Source organism: Tiliqua scincoides, chromosome 16 (genome assembly GCF_035046505.1).
Source record: "Tiliqua scincoides isolate rTilSci1 chromosome 16, rTilSci1.hap2, whole genome shotgun sequence".
NCBI classification, from domain to species: domain Eukaryota; kingdom Metazoa; phylum Chordata; class Lepidosauria; order Squamata; family Scincidae; genus Tiliqua; species Tiliqua scincoides.
In genome coordinates, this window is record NC_089836.1 from 3,672,853 (window position 1) to 3,689,906 (window position 17,054).

A 17,054-nucleotide genomic window follows, 5' to 3' on the forward strand; every position below is an offset into this window, starting at 1 on the left:
CGTCCCGCCCCCTTTCCTTGCAACTTTTTCCCCCACGTGACGTCACAATGCGGGCGTTCTACTCCTGCGCGCCTCGTCCAATCAGCGGCCGCGGAGCTGCCAGAACTGATACAGCCTGTTGGAAGATGGCGGAGAGAAGCGGAGTGAAGCGTTTGCCGGAGGTGACACGTGCAGAGGGGCTGGACACGGGGTGGCTGTAGAACGTGGGAGCGCCTGGCTGGGTCACTGCAGAGGACCCTGCGGAGATTCCCTGTCCAAAGCGATCAGGGGGCTTCCAGATGAGGGCAGGCAGCAGATCTGGGGCTGTTCCAGTTCAGGGAAGGGGCAGCAGGGGGGAGTTATGGGGGCTTCTGAAGTTGCACGTGTTTCTCCCTTTCTCACGACACTAGAACCGGGGAGGGGATCATCCTGGGAAACTGCTTGGTCAGAGATTCAGGAAGAACTTCCTCCCGCAGTGCATCTGTGGAACTCACTGCCACAAGATGTGGTCTAGCCGTACGCTTTGAAGTGCAGGTGCTTGTCATGACATTCATCGCTGTCACACCTCTTGCACTGTTCAGGGCCCGATCCTATCCAGCTTTCCAGCGTCGATGCAGCCTCAAGGTAGGGGAAGAAACATTCCCTTACCTGGAGGAGGCCTCTGGAATTGCTTGTCCACAGCAGGATACAACGCAGGCCCCATTAACATGGCTGCATCAGTGCTGGAAAGTTGAATAGGACCGGGCCCTATGACTGATCAAATGCTTTGCAGGAGTGCAGTGGGAAGTGACAGTCCTCCAAGGCTGTGAGAGAAGGGTCCTTCCCAGCCCTATATGGAAAAGCCGGGGAGTGAATCTGAGAGCACCTGCATCAGAAGCAGGGCCCCAATGACTGAGCCTCAGCCCCCCCAAGGAACAGGAGTTGTGCCTGTAACTATGTCATACAATAGTGTCTTTGTGCTTTCCTTTCTAGGGGACTGACTGGCGCAAATGGAAAAAGGAAAGTAAGTATGGGGGGGCATCTGTGCTCTTAACTTGCAAATCTTTTAAAAATAAGCTATTGGGATTCTGTTCTGTCAAAAGCAGATCTCTTTCCTGTAAGGTGATGGTTCCAAAGCAAGATAGATGGTGGCCAAAAAAGGCCTTTTGAGATATTTGTCAAGGGGCATAGATTCCTGTCTGGGCCGTTGTCTTTCCCAAGGACTGCCTGGGAGTCTGTACGTACTTAGGTTGCATTAAGGCTGCAATCCTATATGCAGTTTCCTGGGAGGAAGCGCCACTGAACAAAGTGGAACTGACATCTGTGTGAGTCAGGGCGCAATCCTAACCCCTTATGTCAGTGCTTTCCAGCACTGACATAAGGGCAATGCAGCTTCGAGGTAAGGGAGCAAACATTCCCTTACTTTGAGGAGGCCTCCGTGAGTGACACCCAACTGCAGGATGCAGCACATGTCCCATTAGCACAGCTATGCCAGTGCTGGAAAGCACTGACATAAGGGGTTAGGATTGTGCCTTTAGATATGCACTGGATTGTGTATAATCTAGTGCAAATTTACCTGGGAGTAAGTCCTGCTGGACATAATGGGACTTACATCTGAGTAAGCATGCAGAGGCTAGAATTCCAAAACTGTATATTTTTCAATATTAATCTGGGATATTTTTTAGTGCATGTTTATATATTGGAATTTTACAACCCACTCCAAGGCACTGGGGATGAAATAAGCTATATATTGAATGGAACAATAATAAGCTTTCAAGTGGCAGTAAAGTGGGAAGAGAAGGAAATTGCTAAGGAAGACATTGAAAGTTGACTGTGTGTGTGTGTAGTTTTGTGAAACGTGGCTACAGGGGTATTGCAATGCACTCCTGCTCTTCAATATATATATCACTACAACATGCTGGAAGGGATGCAGTTGTACCAATGGGAAAAAGGTGGCTAAAGACAATATTAAATGGAGGGGTTGAAACCCGTTCCCCAACGCCTGGGGTCTCTTTAAGCTGACCCACTTGTGCAGTGTGTTCTTTGCTTCTCTCCCAGAAAAGGAGGAGAAGAAAAAATGGAAGGAGCTCAAACTGTTGAGGAAGCTAGAAAAGCAGAGGATGCAGCAACTGGCAGAGAAGCAGAAAGAAGAGGAAGCACCAAAGAAAGATGAAGGTAACTGTTTACAAAAAGGGGATGGGAACATCTGTTGCACCTGACTATCCCTGAGGAAATGGGTCTGGTCTGGAGAATGGAAGGAGAGCCGAACTAGGTGAGACCAAAGGTGTTTTTCTGTAGCATCTTGTTTCACACATTCACCTACCAAATGCGTCCAGGAATAACATAATCGGTAGGTGAGGGCAACAGCTCTGCCTTACCGTGTTTAATGCTCTCTAGTGACTGTTGTTCGGAGATACGCTGCCCCTAAGTGTGGAGGCGCTACTGAGTTCCTGGAGAATACCCCCTGTAGACCAATTCTTCACCAAGTTATTTAATTCATGGAGGGGGACATGCGGGTCTTTTGGCTACACCTTGTCTCCTGGTTCAGGGGCAGCATGGCACTGAATACCAGTGGGAGAGGGGCCTGCCCCCCTAGCGCATGCCGGAAAGATGTGCTGCAGGATTCCAGCCTTTCCTGACTCGCGGCTTACTTCTCTCCTAGGGCGTCACTACACAGTCAGCGTAGCTCTCCCAGGCTCCATTCTTGACAATGCGCAGTCCCCGGAGCTGCGGACGTACCTCGCTGGGCAGATCGCCAGGGCCTGCGTGATCTTTTGTGTGGATGAGATCGTGGTGTTTGATGAGCAGGAAGAAGATTCAAAGTGAGAATGCGCTTGGAGTGACCCCTTTCCCCCTGGAGCTGAATCAAAGGGCTGCTTTGGTCTAGGATAAGCAGCTTGCAGTGGGAGTTTGTTCACGACTGCCCAGATCTCTTCACTAGTACTGTTAACTGGGAGACCAAACAGGTCCAAAGATTAAATGAAAAGGATCTCAGAGTCCTTGTTGTAGTTGGGAAGAAGAAGACTGAATCCAAGGGAGACCTAGAGGCAGATCTCTGGGCTTCTGGACATTTAAGATACTCAACCACCAGGGAAGAGAGGCAGGAAGAGGTCTGAAAAGTGCGACGTACATTTGGTGTCACCAAAGAGAAAATAGAAAGGCAAGAGCCAGAGGTCAAAAATACCTGTCCTTAATCCACTGAGTCAAGGGTTTCAGGTAAAGTTCTCGTAGGCCGCAGCATGGCTGGAGCAATGTCTACAGCAGGGGTGTCCAAAGTTTTTGGCAGGAGGGCCACATCACCTCTCTGACACTCTGTGTCGGGGCTGGGGGAAAAAAGAATTAATTTAAATTTCAAATTTGAATAAATTTGCGTAAATGAATATATTAGAGATGGAACATATGAATGAATGAAGGTCTTGCAATAGCTCAAGGCCTATAAAAGTCCTTGCACAAAGCAAGGCCAGACTTTCCTTTGCTGCCACTGCTGTATCACAGACGTGAAACAGCAAGCAGTGGAGGGAGCCCTCGTCCCACAGCTCATGTGAGAGGACGAACAGTCGGCCGTCATGCTGAGAGCGGTTGCGTCAGGCCAGTGTGGGCTGCAGCAAGTCTCTGGAGGGCCAGAGGCTCATTGGAGACTGGGCTCCCTGAGGGCCGGATTGGGAATCCTTGAGGGCCACAAGTGGCCCCAGGGCCGGGGTTTGGGCATCCCTGGTCTACAGGGTACTATGGCAGTGGGATGGGCTTTGCTTGTCTGAGCACCCAACAGAATAGCCTGGCCCATATGCAAGGAGAGGCGAGAATGCTTGGTCCAACGACAGCCTGAGTGCCACGAGGCACTCTGCTCCCCATCAAGCTGTATTTGTGTCATGTGTGAAGCCTGGGGGCCTGTAGTGGCCAGAACAAAGGAAGACAAAAGGGTTCCTGAGTGGGGCTGTTTGGCAACAAGGGCACCCCTGCCCCAGCCATTCCCCTTTCCCAACAAGATCAGTTCAGGCAGAGCAGTGCCACATGGTCTTCAGCCCTGCTGCAGCGACCACCATCTGCATATTGTGAAGACCCTGGTTGAAAAGCTCAGGTCCCGAGACAGATCCTGCAGTCCTTTTAAAACAAATAAAAACCTCTCATCTTCAAGAGCTGTGTTGATTTTTCCTTTGCAGGACGGTGGAGGGGGAATTTGAAGGAGTCAAGAAGCGGGGCCAAGGTTGTGTGCAACTGGCCCGGATCCTGCAGTACCTAGAATGTCCCCAGTAAGTAACGGCTCTGATGCTCCTGGGTAGGGCCGGCCCATGCATGAGGTCAACTGAGACAGTCTTCTCAGGCAGCAGATTGGCAGGGGGCCTTCACCTCTGTCCCCCACACTTGCCTCCACTGGGAGAAGCATGTCCACATGTCCATGGAATCTCTGATGCGCATGGATCCTTGGCCAGTGCATCTGTAGGGAATGTTGCCAAGGATGGCCCTGCAGCAGGTGTGTCGCGCAGCACATTGCCCAGGGAATTCACAGGCACCTCTGCCTTGCAGGAAGAACAAAACATACTTTGTTTTGTGCTGCTTTCTCTCTTTGAACAGGTATCTAAGGAAGGCCTTTTTTCCAAAGCACCAAGATCTGCAGTTTGCAGGTAAGGCCTGGAGTTGACTGTTGTGTGCCGATTTCCTATGTTCATATGCTACTCCCCCCCCCATCTTCATTCATACAAAGCTGCCTTTACGAGCTGGAATCCTTAGCATGTATGCACTGCTGAAACAGAGACGCCCGCGTTGGCTCGGTCATGTCGTGAGAATGGATGATGGCCGGATCCCAAAGGATCTCCTCTATGGAGAACTCGTGCAAGGAAAGCGCCCTACAGGTAGACCACAGCTGCGATACGAGGACATCTGCAAGAGGGTTCTGAAGGCCTTAGGAGTGGACCTCAACAGGTGGGAAACCCTGGCCTCTGAGCAGCCCGCTTTGAGGCAGGCTGTGCAGCATGGCCTTTCCCAGTTTGAAGAGACACTTGGCCAACAGTCTGAGGCTAAGAGGCAAAGAAGGAAGGCCCATAGCCAGGGAGACAGACCAGGGACAGACTGCACTTGCTCCCAGCGTGGAAGGGATTGTCACTCCCGAATCGGCCTTTTCAGCCACACTAGACGCTGTGCCAGAACCACCATCCAGAGTGCGATAACAGAGTCTTCCAAGACTGAAGGTTGCCAACAGCCTTCTCTTGGGAGCTGATACAGCACAGTGGCTGACCTACAAATTAAGACTGTCTTGGTTTGACTCTCCCAATGCCGTGAACTTAGGTGGTCTTAGGCAAACTGCTTCCCTCTCAGTCTTCCCCATTTGCAGTATGGAAATAATTATACGTATTCACCTTATGGTGCTGCAAAGGACTGAGCTCTCATCATGCCCTGTGAACTATCCTCTTGAAAATCGTGGCTACCTTTCTGCATTTCTGTCCTCTGCTTGCAGGGCTCCTGAACCCCTTAGATAGCCCCCACCACGTACGGGTGGATGAGGAATCGAAATACCGTGAAGGAGTGGTTTTAGCCCGCCCCACCAAACCAGGCCGGGGGTCCTTTGTTAATTGTGGAATGCGGAAGGTAAATTGTAGCTTGTCCTATAGTTGGTGCTGTCCCGTCCTCTGTGACAGGAGTGGCCAAATCCTGGCTCGCAAGCCCCACGTGGTTCTTTGGCATACACTGTGTGACTCAGAAATATAATGGCTGAGCTTCTTTTTGCATCACCATTAATATAAAAGGCAAATAGGACATTCTCTGGCCTTAAGGTAGCAGGTGAGATCCAGAAGCAGTCACAGATTTCCTCTTGGAAACTGTAGGAAAGCTCAAAAGTGTGTTCGCATCCTTGTCTTTTGTACTCCATGTTGTAGTTAGCTATTGTGGGGTAGTAGTTAGAGTTGGAACCAACCGTATTGGTCTCTGCCTTTCCATTGGACCATTTCACCGACGTGGAGAGGGGGGATTTGCTGCATGGGTAACAGCCTATCCTCCATACCTACTTTACCCAGGCTTTGCGCACTGGAGAGGACACTCTGTTCCAGAACCACCATTCAGAGCGTGACACCATAGTCTTCCGAGACTGAAGGATGCCAACAACAGTTAGAGTTGGCAAAAGAAGACCTTGAGTCCCCCACACAACCATTCAGGGTGTCCCTAGGCCAGTCTCCATCTTTATGGTGAATCCACTTCACAGGGCTGTTGGGAGGATAAAACAGACAGTGGGAGAACCACATACGCTGCCCTGAGCTTCTAGGAGGAGCTACATTCCTATAAGTGTAGCACATAAGATGCTGTCCTCTTTGCTAAACTCCTAAAGGATGTTTGACTTCAAGAGTCTGCTTACTTCAGTGCTAGTTTTGGTGTTTTGTTTTTAAGAGGAAAGCTTGGTTCATTTCCAATCTGTCAATTAAACACACAGTAAACAATAAGCAAGTAACTATGTATCATCCATTGGTCCCATCCAGTTCTGGGATTCAGGTGTTACTTGGATGGCGTAGAAGTCCGTCATTCCAAATTTAATTCCTGTGCTGCGCTTGTTATATAAGAATTGGCCCTCAACTCAAAATTATATGATGGGCACTTCCCTCTCCCCGCTAGAAATGTCCTTGAACATTCTGTGACATGGCAGCTGTTCAGCCAATGGCTGGCAAGATGGGAAGTGGCGCACGTAACTGAGTAGCCCATAGTTGTTAGCTCACAGAGACGGTGGTTTCTCAGGCTTGATTTCTGCTGGGGGGGCTTTCCTGCAGGAGGTACAGATCGATCGGCAGCTGGAAGCTGGCCTTCGAGTCACGGTGCGGCTGGATGAGAAGCAGTATCCAGGTGATGTCTTGATGCCCTGCCTCGGGGCAGGTTGTAATCGCCTGAAGGAGTGGCCTATGTGTTCCCCTTGCTCTCTTGAGGTTGCCCCTGTTGCACCCAATTGCACGCATGCCCCCCACCTTTGGCTGCTGCCACCATCACTTTTGATGGCACCATGATCATTTCCTTGAAAGTCCCTTGAGTTAAAAACAAGGCAGGAGCCTGGGAGGGGAAGAAGAGGAGGGGACTGTTTGGAGTGGTGATAATCTGCTGACCCACCAACTTCCCTTCTAGACAGCAAGACCCAGAAAGGCACAGTCGTGTCATCGCACCATCCCCGAACCGTTTCCGGCCTGTACTGGGGCTACAGCGTTCGCTTAGCTTCCTGTCTGAGTGAGTGTTCATTTCTTAATATAAAGAAATCCCACAAGACCTTGTGTCTGCCCACCGTGCGTTGGGGACAATAGCTCAGTGCAGTGGTTCTCACATCTTTTAGAACCAGGACCCACTTTTTAAAATGAGAGCCTGTCAGGACCCACTGGAAGTGATGTCATGACCAGAAGTGACATCATCAAGCAGGAAACATTTAAAAAAAAAAATCCTAGGCTGCAATACTACTGACACATACCCCGGAGTAAGCCCCGTTGACTATCATTGTTAAAAGCATATACAAAGTAGCCTGTTAAAATTACAGATATGTAACATTTTTCCAAATACAGTCACATACCAGGGTAGCATCAAGACTAATGTATTAAAAATAAAATATTGAAATGAATGGGGACCCACCTGAAATTGGTTCACGACCCACAGTTTGAGAAACACTGTAGAGCACTTGTTTTGCGTACTGGAGGACCCAGGTTTGATCTCTAATATCTCCCATCTGGCTGGGATAGACCTTTCCGGTCACTGCAGGCAGTTAGCAAACCAAGTGGACCCAGGGTCTGACTCTAGAAGGCAGCGTCTTGTGTTCAAATGGCTGTTTGATTATGAAAGAAAAAGCAGTTTTGTGATGTCTGCCCTACTAGTGGGAGGCTTTGAGATTGCCTTGCTCCGGAGACCCGGAGGTGTTGGGGCAGAAGACACTCTTTCCTAACTTCTTTTAGAGATGTCAGTGATTTAGTGATGACATTTACTTTCATTTCTTTACACATTGACACCCTGCTTTGATATTCATGCATCCATTTTCCATTGATATCCATTTTCTATTAATATTCATTTTTCATGAATATCCATTGATATTCATGCATGCATTACACTCTCACATAATACCAGAACCAGGGGACAGCCATTCAAATTGAGTGTTGGGCGGGTTAGGACAGACAAAAGAAAATATTTCTTTACTCAGCGTGTGGTTGGTCTGTGGAACTCCTTGCCACAGGATGTGGTGCTGGCTTCTACCCTAGACGCCTTTAAAGGGGGATTGGACAATTTTCTGGAGGAAAAATCCATTACGGGGTACAAGCCATGATGTGTATGCGCAACCTCCTGATTTTAGAAATGGGCTATGTCAGATGCAAGGGAGGGCACCAGGATGAGGTCTCTTGTTATCTGGTGTGCTCCCTGGGGCATTTGGTGGGCCGCTGTGAGATACAGGAAGCTGGACTAGATGGGCCTATGGCCTGATCCAGTGGGGCTGTTCTTATGTTCTTATTTTCTCCCCAGGTTCTGTATTTGCTGAATGCCCGTTCAAGGAAGGCTATGACCTCTCCATTGGGACCTCTGAACGAGGGACCTTGGTGGATCAAGCAACACTCCCTCCTTCTTTCAGGTAACCGGGCGGGTCTTTGCCCTCCTTCCCAATCTCCTGACAGAATCAGAAGCCCCCTTTCCCCCCTCACTGAAACCTCTCTCCTTCATCCCAGCCATGCCCTGATTGTGTTTGGAGGCTTGCAGGGCCTGGAAGCAGGAGTGGACGCCGACCCCAACCTGGAGGTCACTGATCCAAGCACCTTGTTTGACTTGTACATCAATACCTGCCCGGGGCAGGGAAGCCGCACCATCAGAACTGAGGTAAGCCACCAGGCCGGGTCGGCCTTAGAAGCTATGGGGCCCAGTTTTTTTGCAGGGCCCGGGTTCACAACCAAGGGCTGTAGACTCTTAAAAGTAAAATTTATTACAGGCTCTATAGCTCTATGGTAGAACAGAAAGCAATCCAAATAGGTGTTTAGAAAGTGCATGTGAGTTTATGGACCAAAAGGATCTAAACACATTTTAATATAAACTTGCGTACATGTAAGCCCACAAGTAAACAAAAAATGTGTGAACAGAGCAACTGCCCTGGGACCCAGAGGTCACCTGACACTCAGAATGAAGCCAGCAATAACCTTTAGCCTTGGGCTCCAGACCTACCCCTACCCTATCCTTGGCCAGGGTTTTTAAAGCCCCCAGTACATTCTGAGCATGTTCAGCCTACCTCTTCCTAGGTGATAAGACCAGGGCATAATTTCCTGTTCGTCCCAGCAACAGAGGTCACACGGATCTGATCTAATGCTAAAGAGATTGTCTCGATACAGCCTCTATTGCCAGTTTTTCCTGCATCCACGGTGCGAGTGTTATCTCATCTGCAGCAGGACAAAATTGAGACATATAAAATGAAGAACAGCTAAAATATTTCTTTTAACTATTGTGTAATTAATGTGTGGAACTCCTTGCCGGAGGATGTGGTAATGGCATCTGGCCTAGATGCCTTTAAAAGGGGATTGGACATGGAGGAAAAAATCCATCAAAGCTTATAAGCCATGATGGGTATATGCAATCTCCTGGTTTTAGGCTACCTCAGAATGCCAGGCGCAAGGGAGTGGCAACAGAGTACAAGTGCCTTGTGGTCTTGAGTGCTCCCTGAGGCATCTGGTGGGCCACTGTACAGGAGATATAGGACGCTGGACTGGATGGGCCCTTGGCCTGATCCAGCGGGGCTCTTCTTATGTCACTCGGAGGCTGGTGTCTGATCACTGATCTCCCAGCGATATTGGACACTCAGTAGTCCTTACAATAGCTCTGTTATGAGAGCTGTTTTGCAGATGGGGGAGTTGAGGCTGAGGGATTGGGATGATGGTGCACAACAAGCCCCAGTAAGTATTGAAGTGGGAGGTTCCCAACTATCCTATTGGGAAGGACAGCCTGATTATTACATATGGATAATTTCCATAAGAAGCTGCTTTTTAAGTCTCATCAAGACTGGCTGTCAGAATTTGCAGGTGGGGATTTTACTCTGTCCTACCTGGAGAGGTAGGGTTTGAATCCGAGACCTTTGGTGCACAAAGCACCCCTGCTGAGGCTGGTCCCCTGGTTTTTTTTTTGGCCTGGGTAGGTGGGGAAAGAAGCCATTGCCTCTTGAGATCATTGGCAGCTGCTTGCGTTGCCTGAGAATCGGGGCCGAGAGAGAGCCCCTGTTGTCTTAACACAGTTCGTGCCTTCTTTTCCAGGAAGCCATCCTCATCTCTTTGTCGGCACTGAGGCCAAAGATTGTCGAAGCGGTTAAGAAAAGCTGAAGGGAAGGAACAAGCAACTCTTAAGCCCACTGCTCTGTCACTTTACCCCGGAGTCGCTGGTCAAGCTAAGACAGAGGGCGATACACCAGCAACCTTTTCTGTACACCTTGAGCATCGCTTCCATTGGAGGGCAGTAAATGCAATCAAACCCCCAGCCAGCTGTTTACGTTGGGTGGTGGAAACTGATCTGTTTGCAGTGGCCAAAAGCGAACTGAACAAACTGGGAGACCAAGGGAAGCTGCTTTAGAAAGCTGTCGTGGCTGCTGTGTTTGGAATAGCAGCGTCCAGCCCAGGTTACAGGATGTGGCAAACAAGTGACAACCTTGAACTCTCAGGCATTGAAACTTCTGTACAACTTAGAATGGAAAATGAAATATACCAGGCCGGTAGTTCCAAACCTTCCAGGGCCAGACCCACTTTTTAAATTACACTCTGTCAGGGCCCCCTTAGCTTTACAAGACTAAAAGAAAGTTTCATTTTACCAGCTGCTCACGCCTCTGTTTTTATCCTTTCTTCTATGGTTTTTCTCATATATTTTTATCCTTTTTCCTATGGTGTGTGTGGGGGGGATCACTTTCTGGATTGTTTGTGGAGCTCCAGGTTCATTCAATTGGGACCATTCTGGTGGTCTGCATCCCCGTGTCTGGCCTTCAATGGGAGCCGAGGCATGTTTGCCTACTCATGAGTTAACTTGCACATGTTTCACAGCTCAGTTTCACTTTCCGTAGGACTCAATACATTTTCCTTGTCCATTGGGGGGGTGACTTCCTTCCTGTTTTTTTTTTTTGGGGGGGAGGCTTGTGTTCACCAGATTGGGACCATTTTGGTACTGTCATGTTCCTCTCATATTTTCCTTCAAAGTGGACTTAGGCATGTTCACCTGCTTGTGGGTAAATATGTACGTGTGCCTCAGTTTCACTTTCCCTAGGGCTCAATACATTTTCCTTAGCGGCTTGTCAGTTTCATGACCCACCAACTATCAGGTTGTGACCCACTGGTGTGTCACCACCCACAGTGTTGGAACCACTATACTATTATTATTATTATTATTATTATTATTATTATTATTATTATTAACAGTATTTATATACCGCTTTTCAACTCAAAGTTCACAAAGCGGTTTACAGAGAAAAATCAAATAACTAAATGGCTCCCTGTCCCAAAAGGGCTCACAATCTAAAAAGATGCAAAAGAATACCAGCAGACAGCCACTAGAACAGACAGTGCTGGGGTGAGGTGGGCCAGTTACTCTCCCCCTGCTAAAAAAAGGAGCACCCACTTGAAAAAGTGCCTCTTACTCAGTTAGCAGGGGTAAAGACAGAATGTAATGGAATATTGTAGGAGCATCTTAATATAAAACAAGCAGTTCCTTTTTTTTTTTCCTTCAAGCAGATCAGGATTTACATTTAAAACGAAATATCTTTTCTCCAACTTGAGAACAGTCAGTTCCTTTAAAGGCATCGCATTTGTAGAATGGAGAGTGCAAAACACTGCACACGCTATAATCCTAACGACAGCCCCATAGAGTAGGCCGTGCCATGTGTGATTATCCCCACATGATAATTATCTTGCCGATGAAGATGACGGAGGCAGAGAGGGAGGGGTTTACCTAAAGCCACAAGGCACTAATACACCAGTGGTTGTGATTCAGACATCAATCAGATCAAACCCAGGGTGTGAGCTTCTAAACACATAAAAAGCAAACCAAGGAAAAGTAGGTGACAGGACAACGGGGTCAGGCTGCCTATATTTACACACTCTGCTTACCAAAAGAATTAAGTAGAATCTTGTTACGGCCAAATAGGACTCAGGGCTACTTTTCTGGGTTTTTAATCTTTTATTGCCAGCCTGTACAGGAATTGATGGGGGGTGGGGGGAGAGAGAAATCAACCTGAGACTAAGGGCAGAAACACACAATGCCCTGACAAACACCCGTTTCCAAGCCGGCATGCGCCAAGGTAACCCAAACCAGGGAGCTGGGGAAAGGTATTTGGAGATGGACAGCAGAGAGGCGTGTTTAAGTTTCCCACATCTGCCATTTCTCCCCTTCACCTATTCAGCTGTTTTTAACTGCTTAGGCTACAGAGTAATTCTCTCCTGGGCTGGATCAATTTTAAAAACAGCCAGGGTACAATTGTAGTTGCAGGGGAGTAAAATCAGAATACAGGGGAAAAGATTTTTCCTTACAAGGACCATAGCTTTTGCCTTTGCCATTCGTACACCCCATTTTCCTCGTCATGGTTAGCTTTGCCCTGCAGCTACCACAAAAAAAGCGCAACTGCCTTCAGTCTTATGTTGGTGAATGGTCTGCCACTGAACACTAAAACAAAGACCGGGCCAGGATGCTATTTGAGAACAACACCAGCTCTCTAAAGGGGGGAGCTGCAGCATTAACTGGTTCCACGGTGACGTGGAGAAAGAGAGGTGTGGGCAATATTCCGTGCAAGTGCAAGAGATCTCAGGGCAGCATCCAGCACGGGGGTGGCAGTGTGAGAGCTGGCCAGAGAACTGACTTTGCATTGTTAAGTCACAGAGAAAATCTTGCAGGAAGCACCTTGCAGCACAGCCAAATTAAGGGCTGGGCAAGGCTGCAGCCTTCATGGGCAGGGCGGTTGGTCTGTCTTTGAGGTGTCGGGGCAAGACCATTTAGGTCTTTCCAGCTGTGATGGCTTTTAAGTTGCTTGTCCGTTTCAGGATGTTGGGGACAAAGAGCAGCCCTGATGCCCGTTCGATGCTCTCGATAGGGACCAGGAAGCGCTCCAGCGGGATCTTCTCATCCACCGGGGTGTTGGGCATGACATAGGAACGCAGCTCTATCTCCCCGCTGGGTTTCTCCAGAATGAGCACCTTGAAGAAGTGAGTGGGGACAGCCACGTGGTTTTTCCCAATCACCTGGTACTTCACATACATCTTCCCATCGGTTTCCAACCTGCATCAAGGACAGTGGTTAAGGACGTGGCGTCCTTAGTCATTGGTCCACCTAGCTCAGTAGTGACAGACCGGCAGCAGCTCTCAAAGGTTTCAGACATCCCTGGAGATGCTTCCAGAGATTGAACCTGAGATCTTTTGCATGCAAAGCAGGTGCTCCGTTGCTATGGGCCCACTCCCAGCTGAGCCATATGCACCACACCCAAGTGCATGCACCTCATGTTTGGGTTCTAGCACTGTCTAGGTGCCCATCCCATTACCCAAACACCACACATGTAACTCCACTATCATCATCATCAACATTTATTTATAAAATCCCTTTCAGTACCGGTTAGATGCCACCACACTATGCCACCAGGATCACCCTGCCTTCAGCCCTTGCTGACTTTACTCCTTGGAGTAAAGTACTTTACTCCAAGGAGTACTTTACTTTACTTTACAAGTACTTTACTCCTTGGAGTAAAGTAGGCCTTAAGAGCCTCTTTCCCTCACTGGCAATTCCAGAAGACTGCAACTGATCTTCCTGCCAAGAGGGCCAGCCCATTCATGGAGATAACTGAGGCTTGGTGACAGATGCACTCAGGGGCTGGCATGGTGATAGATGCACTCCAGCCTCTACCATCCTTTGTTCTTACTTCCCTCTCAGTAGGAAGACATGGAAGAGGGAAATGGAGCAGAAGAGGATGAAAAGAGTGGTGGGCTAGAGCAGGGGTCCCCAAACCCCGGCCCTGGGGCCACTTGTGGCCCTCGGGAGCTCCCAATCCAGCCCGCGGGGAGCGCCCAGTCTCCAATGAGACTCTGGCCCTCCGGAGACTTGCTGGAGCCCATGCTGACCTGACAACAGCTGCTCTCAGTGTGAGGGCAACTGTGTGACCGCTTGCGTAAGCTGTGGAGCAAGGGTTCCCTCCACTGCTTGCTGTTTCATATCTGTGATGCAGCAGCGACAGCAAAGGAAAGGTCAGCCTTGCTTTGTGCAAGGCCTTTTATAGACCTTGAGCTACTGCAAGACCTTCATTCATTCATACAAGTTCCATCTCTAATAAATACATTTACGTAAATTTATTCAAATTTTAAATGTAAATTAATTCTTTTTGCCCCCCCGGCCCCCGACACATTGTCAGAGAGATGATGTGGCCCTCCTGCCAAAATGTCTGGACACCCCTGGGCGAGAGCATCCAAACGTCTAGCCAACACTCTTCTCCTCCATACTTCCTCTTCAAACGGAGGGTGTGGGGTGGTGGAAGAGTGGTAGCAGAGGTGGACATGGCAGCAGGTAAGGTGGGATGGAAGCATTTAGATCAGTCTTGGGGAGGAGAGCGCAGACAAGGTTACACATTTTAAAAACAAAGTTTACCTGGGTAGGAAAAGTGGCCCAGTGCAGACGTAAACATTCTTGTTATATTTGGTTAAACTCCTGCAATATTTCTCTAGGTTATTCCAGGCGTTCTGATTGAGGTGAGGATTCTGGAAACAAAAGAAGCCCCCCTCTCAGGTTTAGTAACCAAACTGGGAGAAACAGGGATCAGAAGAAGAGATTCAAGGTGAGGCTTGGTCTATAATATAAAGCAGTAGGGCAAGGAGGTGGGGGAATGGGTTGTAACACTTCAGACTGCTGGAGAACCATAGTTTTGGGTTCTGTTTGTTTTTTAGTTGATCACCAGTTTGAATCTCACCTTTGCCACGAACTCTGCCAGGATGAAGAGAAGGGAACCAAGTGTTTTGTAATTAAGTTTCACACTTGAGCTAGTCTTTTAAGGTGCCCGTCTCTCTGCCGTTTTAGCTGTTGGTTGCCTGGTTGGCAACCTTGGTTCAGTCCAAGACTATGGTATATAAGCCTACAGCACCCGGTATTCCCAGGCGGTCTCCCATCCAAGTACTAACCAGGCCTGACCCTGCTTAGCTTCGGAGATCAGACAAGATCAAGGCTACCCTTCTAGAACAAGCCCCATTGACTCTAATGGGACTTACTTCTGAACAGACATGCATAGAAGTGGGCTGTAACTCTTCCAGTGGGGCTCACTTCAGAGAAGTCATGCACAGGATTAGAGAGTTGGGGGTGTGTGTGGATGGATGGGGGGGGTCTCCAGGGTGTAGGGTCTCCAGGTCTCCTTTGGGGTGTAGGTAGAGAGATGGATGGGCAGATTCATGGGATGGGGCGCCAGGGCTCCTTTGAGGTGTGGGTGGAGGGATGGGATGGGGTCCCAGGGCTCCTTCGGGGTGTGGGCGGATGGGGGCTCCAGGGCTCCTCTACCTGGGGTGCGATGTTGCTCAGGTAGAAGGTGTCCCCCATGGCCTTCTGGCTCCACCGGTGGTTGGCGGCGGCGGCCAGGTGCCCCCGGTCGAAGCCGCTGCCCCGGTAGTCAGCGTTGCTAGCGCGGTGGTACTCGTGCACCGAGTCGTCCTCGCGGAACTCGCAGGCGCCGCGCTCCGACGGGCCGCTGACCGTGGCGGCGCTGAGCTGCTCCAGCACCCACAGGGCGCTCCGGCTCCGGGGGTCGTAGCACAGCACGTAGGACTCCCGGCTGCGCAGCTGGGACAGCCCCGGCAGGCCGTACTTGGCCAGTTCCCCGGGGCGGGCAGGGTCCAGGGAGGCGGCGGCGGCGGCAGCCACCACGGGCACCACCGGCAGCCGAGCTAGCAGCCCTTCCGCCGGGGGGGCCTCCTTCCAGCTGGCAGGCAAGCCCGCCCCCAGCCCCAGCCCCAGCGCCAGGGAGGCGGCCGGTGCCCACCAGCGGCTGCTCCAGAGGCGCTGCATCCCGGCCAGGTGGCCCAGACCACGGCGAGCGCACCCACAAGGCAAGCTTATGAATGGGATGGAACGCTCCGCTCCCAACGTTCTATCCACCGCCCGGACACAGTCACAAGTTTATGAATGGGATGGAACGTTCCACCGGCTGGGGGGGGGGGGAGAAGAGCGACAAGTTTTGAATGGGGTCGTGGAACGCTCAGCTCCCAACGTTCCATTGACATTGTTGCAACCTTGGCCCGTCCCTTAAAGGGGCCGCAGCTATTTAGTAGCAGACGAAGAGCACAATTCTATACCTGTCTACTCAGAAGGAAGTCCCATTATAGTCAATGGGGGCTTACTCCCAGGAAAGTGTGGCTAGCACTGCAGCCTTAGAGCCCAAACCTATGCATGTCTACTCAGAAGTAAGTGCCATTATAGACAGTGAGGCTTACTACCAGGGCAGTGTAAGTAGGACTGTAGCCTTGATAAGTCCATAGTATCAATCGCATGGTCGCTAGCTGACAGTTGCTGGTTCTCCAGGAGGTTTTTCCCTCCAACAAAGCGACAGCAAAGAGACGCTGCTCTAATTCAGAAAGCGTATTTTTAAAAGCCATTTCTGCCCAACGTTGCATATACGCAACAGGGATCAAATGGGTACACCTGGGGGCGGGCCAAAAGGGGTTAAATCCAACATCTGAAGGCACATAAAGAACCCCAGACCACAATGTAGCTTTCAACTGTCCAGGAAGGTCCTGTGTCACTCTAGTCTTTTTCTATCTCTATGCATGTGACCCTCCTCCAACGTCAGCAGAAGAGCTTCATGGGTAGAGATTGACATTTTTAAAATGAGATTTGACACTAATGACAGGACTCCACCAGGACAGGGTTCCTCTCTCTCTCTCTCCCCCCCCCCCCACACATTAGAGGGTTAACTAATGCAATGCTAGAAGTTGGTTATCACCAACAGTAGTTCTCAAACTTTTAGCACTTGGACCCACTTTTCAGAATGAGAATCTGTCAGGACCCACCAAAAGTGATGTTCATGGCTGGCAGTGACATCATCAAGCAGGAAAATTTGTAACAATCCTGGGCGGCAATCCTACCTCTACTTACCCAGGAGTAAGACCCATTTATGAGCATTGTCAAAA

At 49.7% G+C, this 17,054-nt stretch overlaps 2 protein-coding genes across 3 annotated transcripts; one reads left to right on the forward strand and one right to left on the reverse strand.

The window, feature by feature from the left end:
- Positions 1-106: 106 nt before the first annotated feature.
- SPOUT1 (SPOUT domain containing methyltransferase 1) lies at positions 107-10,731 on the forward strand. The gene is made up of 12 exons (XM_066610516.1): positions 107-161; positions 952-982; positions 2,017-2,133; positions 2,621-2,780; positions 4,119-4,208; positions 4,531-4,580; positions 5,411-5,541; positions 6,708-6,780; positions 7,054-7,152; positions 8,422-8,527; positions 8,622-8,769; positions 10,185-10,731. The coding sequence occupies exons 1-12, from the start codon at positions 126-128 to the stop codon at positions 10,248-10,250; spliced, it is 1,107 nt and encodes a 368-aa protein (XP_066466613.1). The 5' UTR covers positions 107-125; the 3' UTR covers positions 10,251-10,731.
- On the reverse strand, positions 2,423-16,230 carry ENDOG (endonuclease G). 2 transcript variants are annotated; one of them, XM_066610518.1, is made up of 3 exons: positions 15,430-16,230; positions 14,533-14,642; positions 2,423-3,281 (listed from the first exon to the last, which is right to left on the reverse strand). In XM_066610518.1, the coding sequence occupies exons 1-3, from the start codon at positions 15,931-15,933 to the stop codon at positions 3,149-3,151; spliced, it is 747 nt and encodes a 248-aa protein (XP_066466615.1). In that variant the 5' UTR covers positions 15,934-16,230; the 3' UTR covers positions 2,423-3,148. The 2 variants fall into 2 exon arrangements, with proteins under 2 accessions (XP_066466615.1, XP_066466614.1); XM_066610517.1 differs by lacking the exon at positions 2,423-3,281 and adding an exon at positions 11,406-13,179 and having other exon boundaries at positions 15,430-16,219.
- Positions 16,231-17,054: the final 824 nt, after the last annotated feature.

Bases quoted from the DNA above. Each gene is read 5' to 3' on its own strand.
- SPOUT1 (XM_066610516.1), top strand. From the start codon at position 126: ATGGCGGAGAGAAGCGGAGTGAAGCGTTTGCCGGAG. The intron at 983-2,016 runs GTAAGTATGGGG...CTTCTCTCCCAG, and splicing joins GCGCAAATGGAAAAAGGAAA to AAAAGGAGGAGAAGAAAAAA. The intron at 6,781-7,053 runs GTGATGTCTTGA...CTTCCCTTCTAG, and splicing joins GGATGAGAAGCAGTATCCAG to ACAGCAAGACCCAGAAAGGC.
- ENDOG (XM_066610517.1), bottom strand. From the start codon at position 15,933: ATGCAGCGCCTCTGGAGCAGCCGCTGGTGGGCACCGGCCGCCTCCCTG. The intron at 14,643-15,429 runs GTAGAGGAGCCC...TTTTGTTTCCAG, and splicing joins TGAGCAACATCGCACCCCAG to AATCCTCACCTCAATCAGAA. The intron at 13,180-14,532 runs GTAAACTTTGTT...TCCTTGATGCAG, and splicing joins GGGCCACTTTTCCTACCCAG to GTTGGAAACCGATGGGAAGA.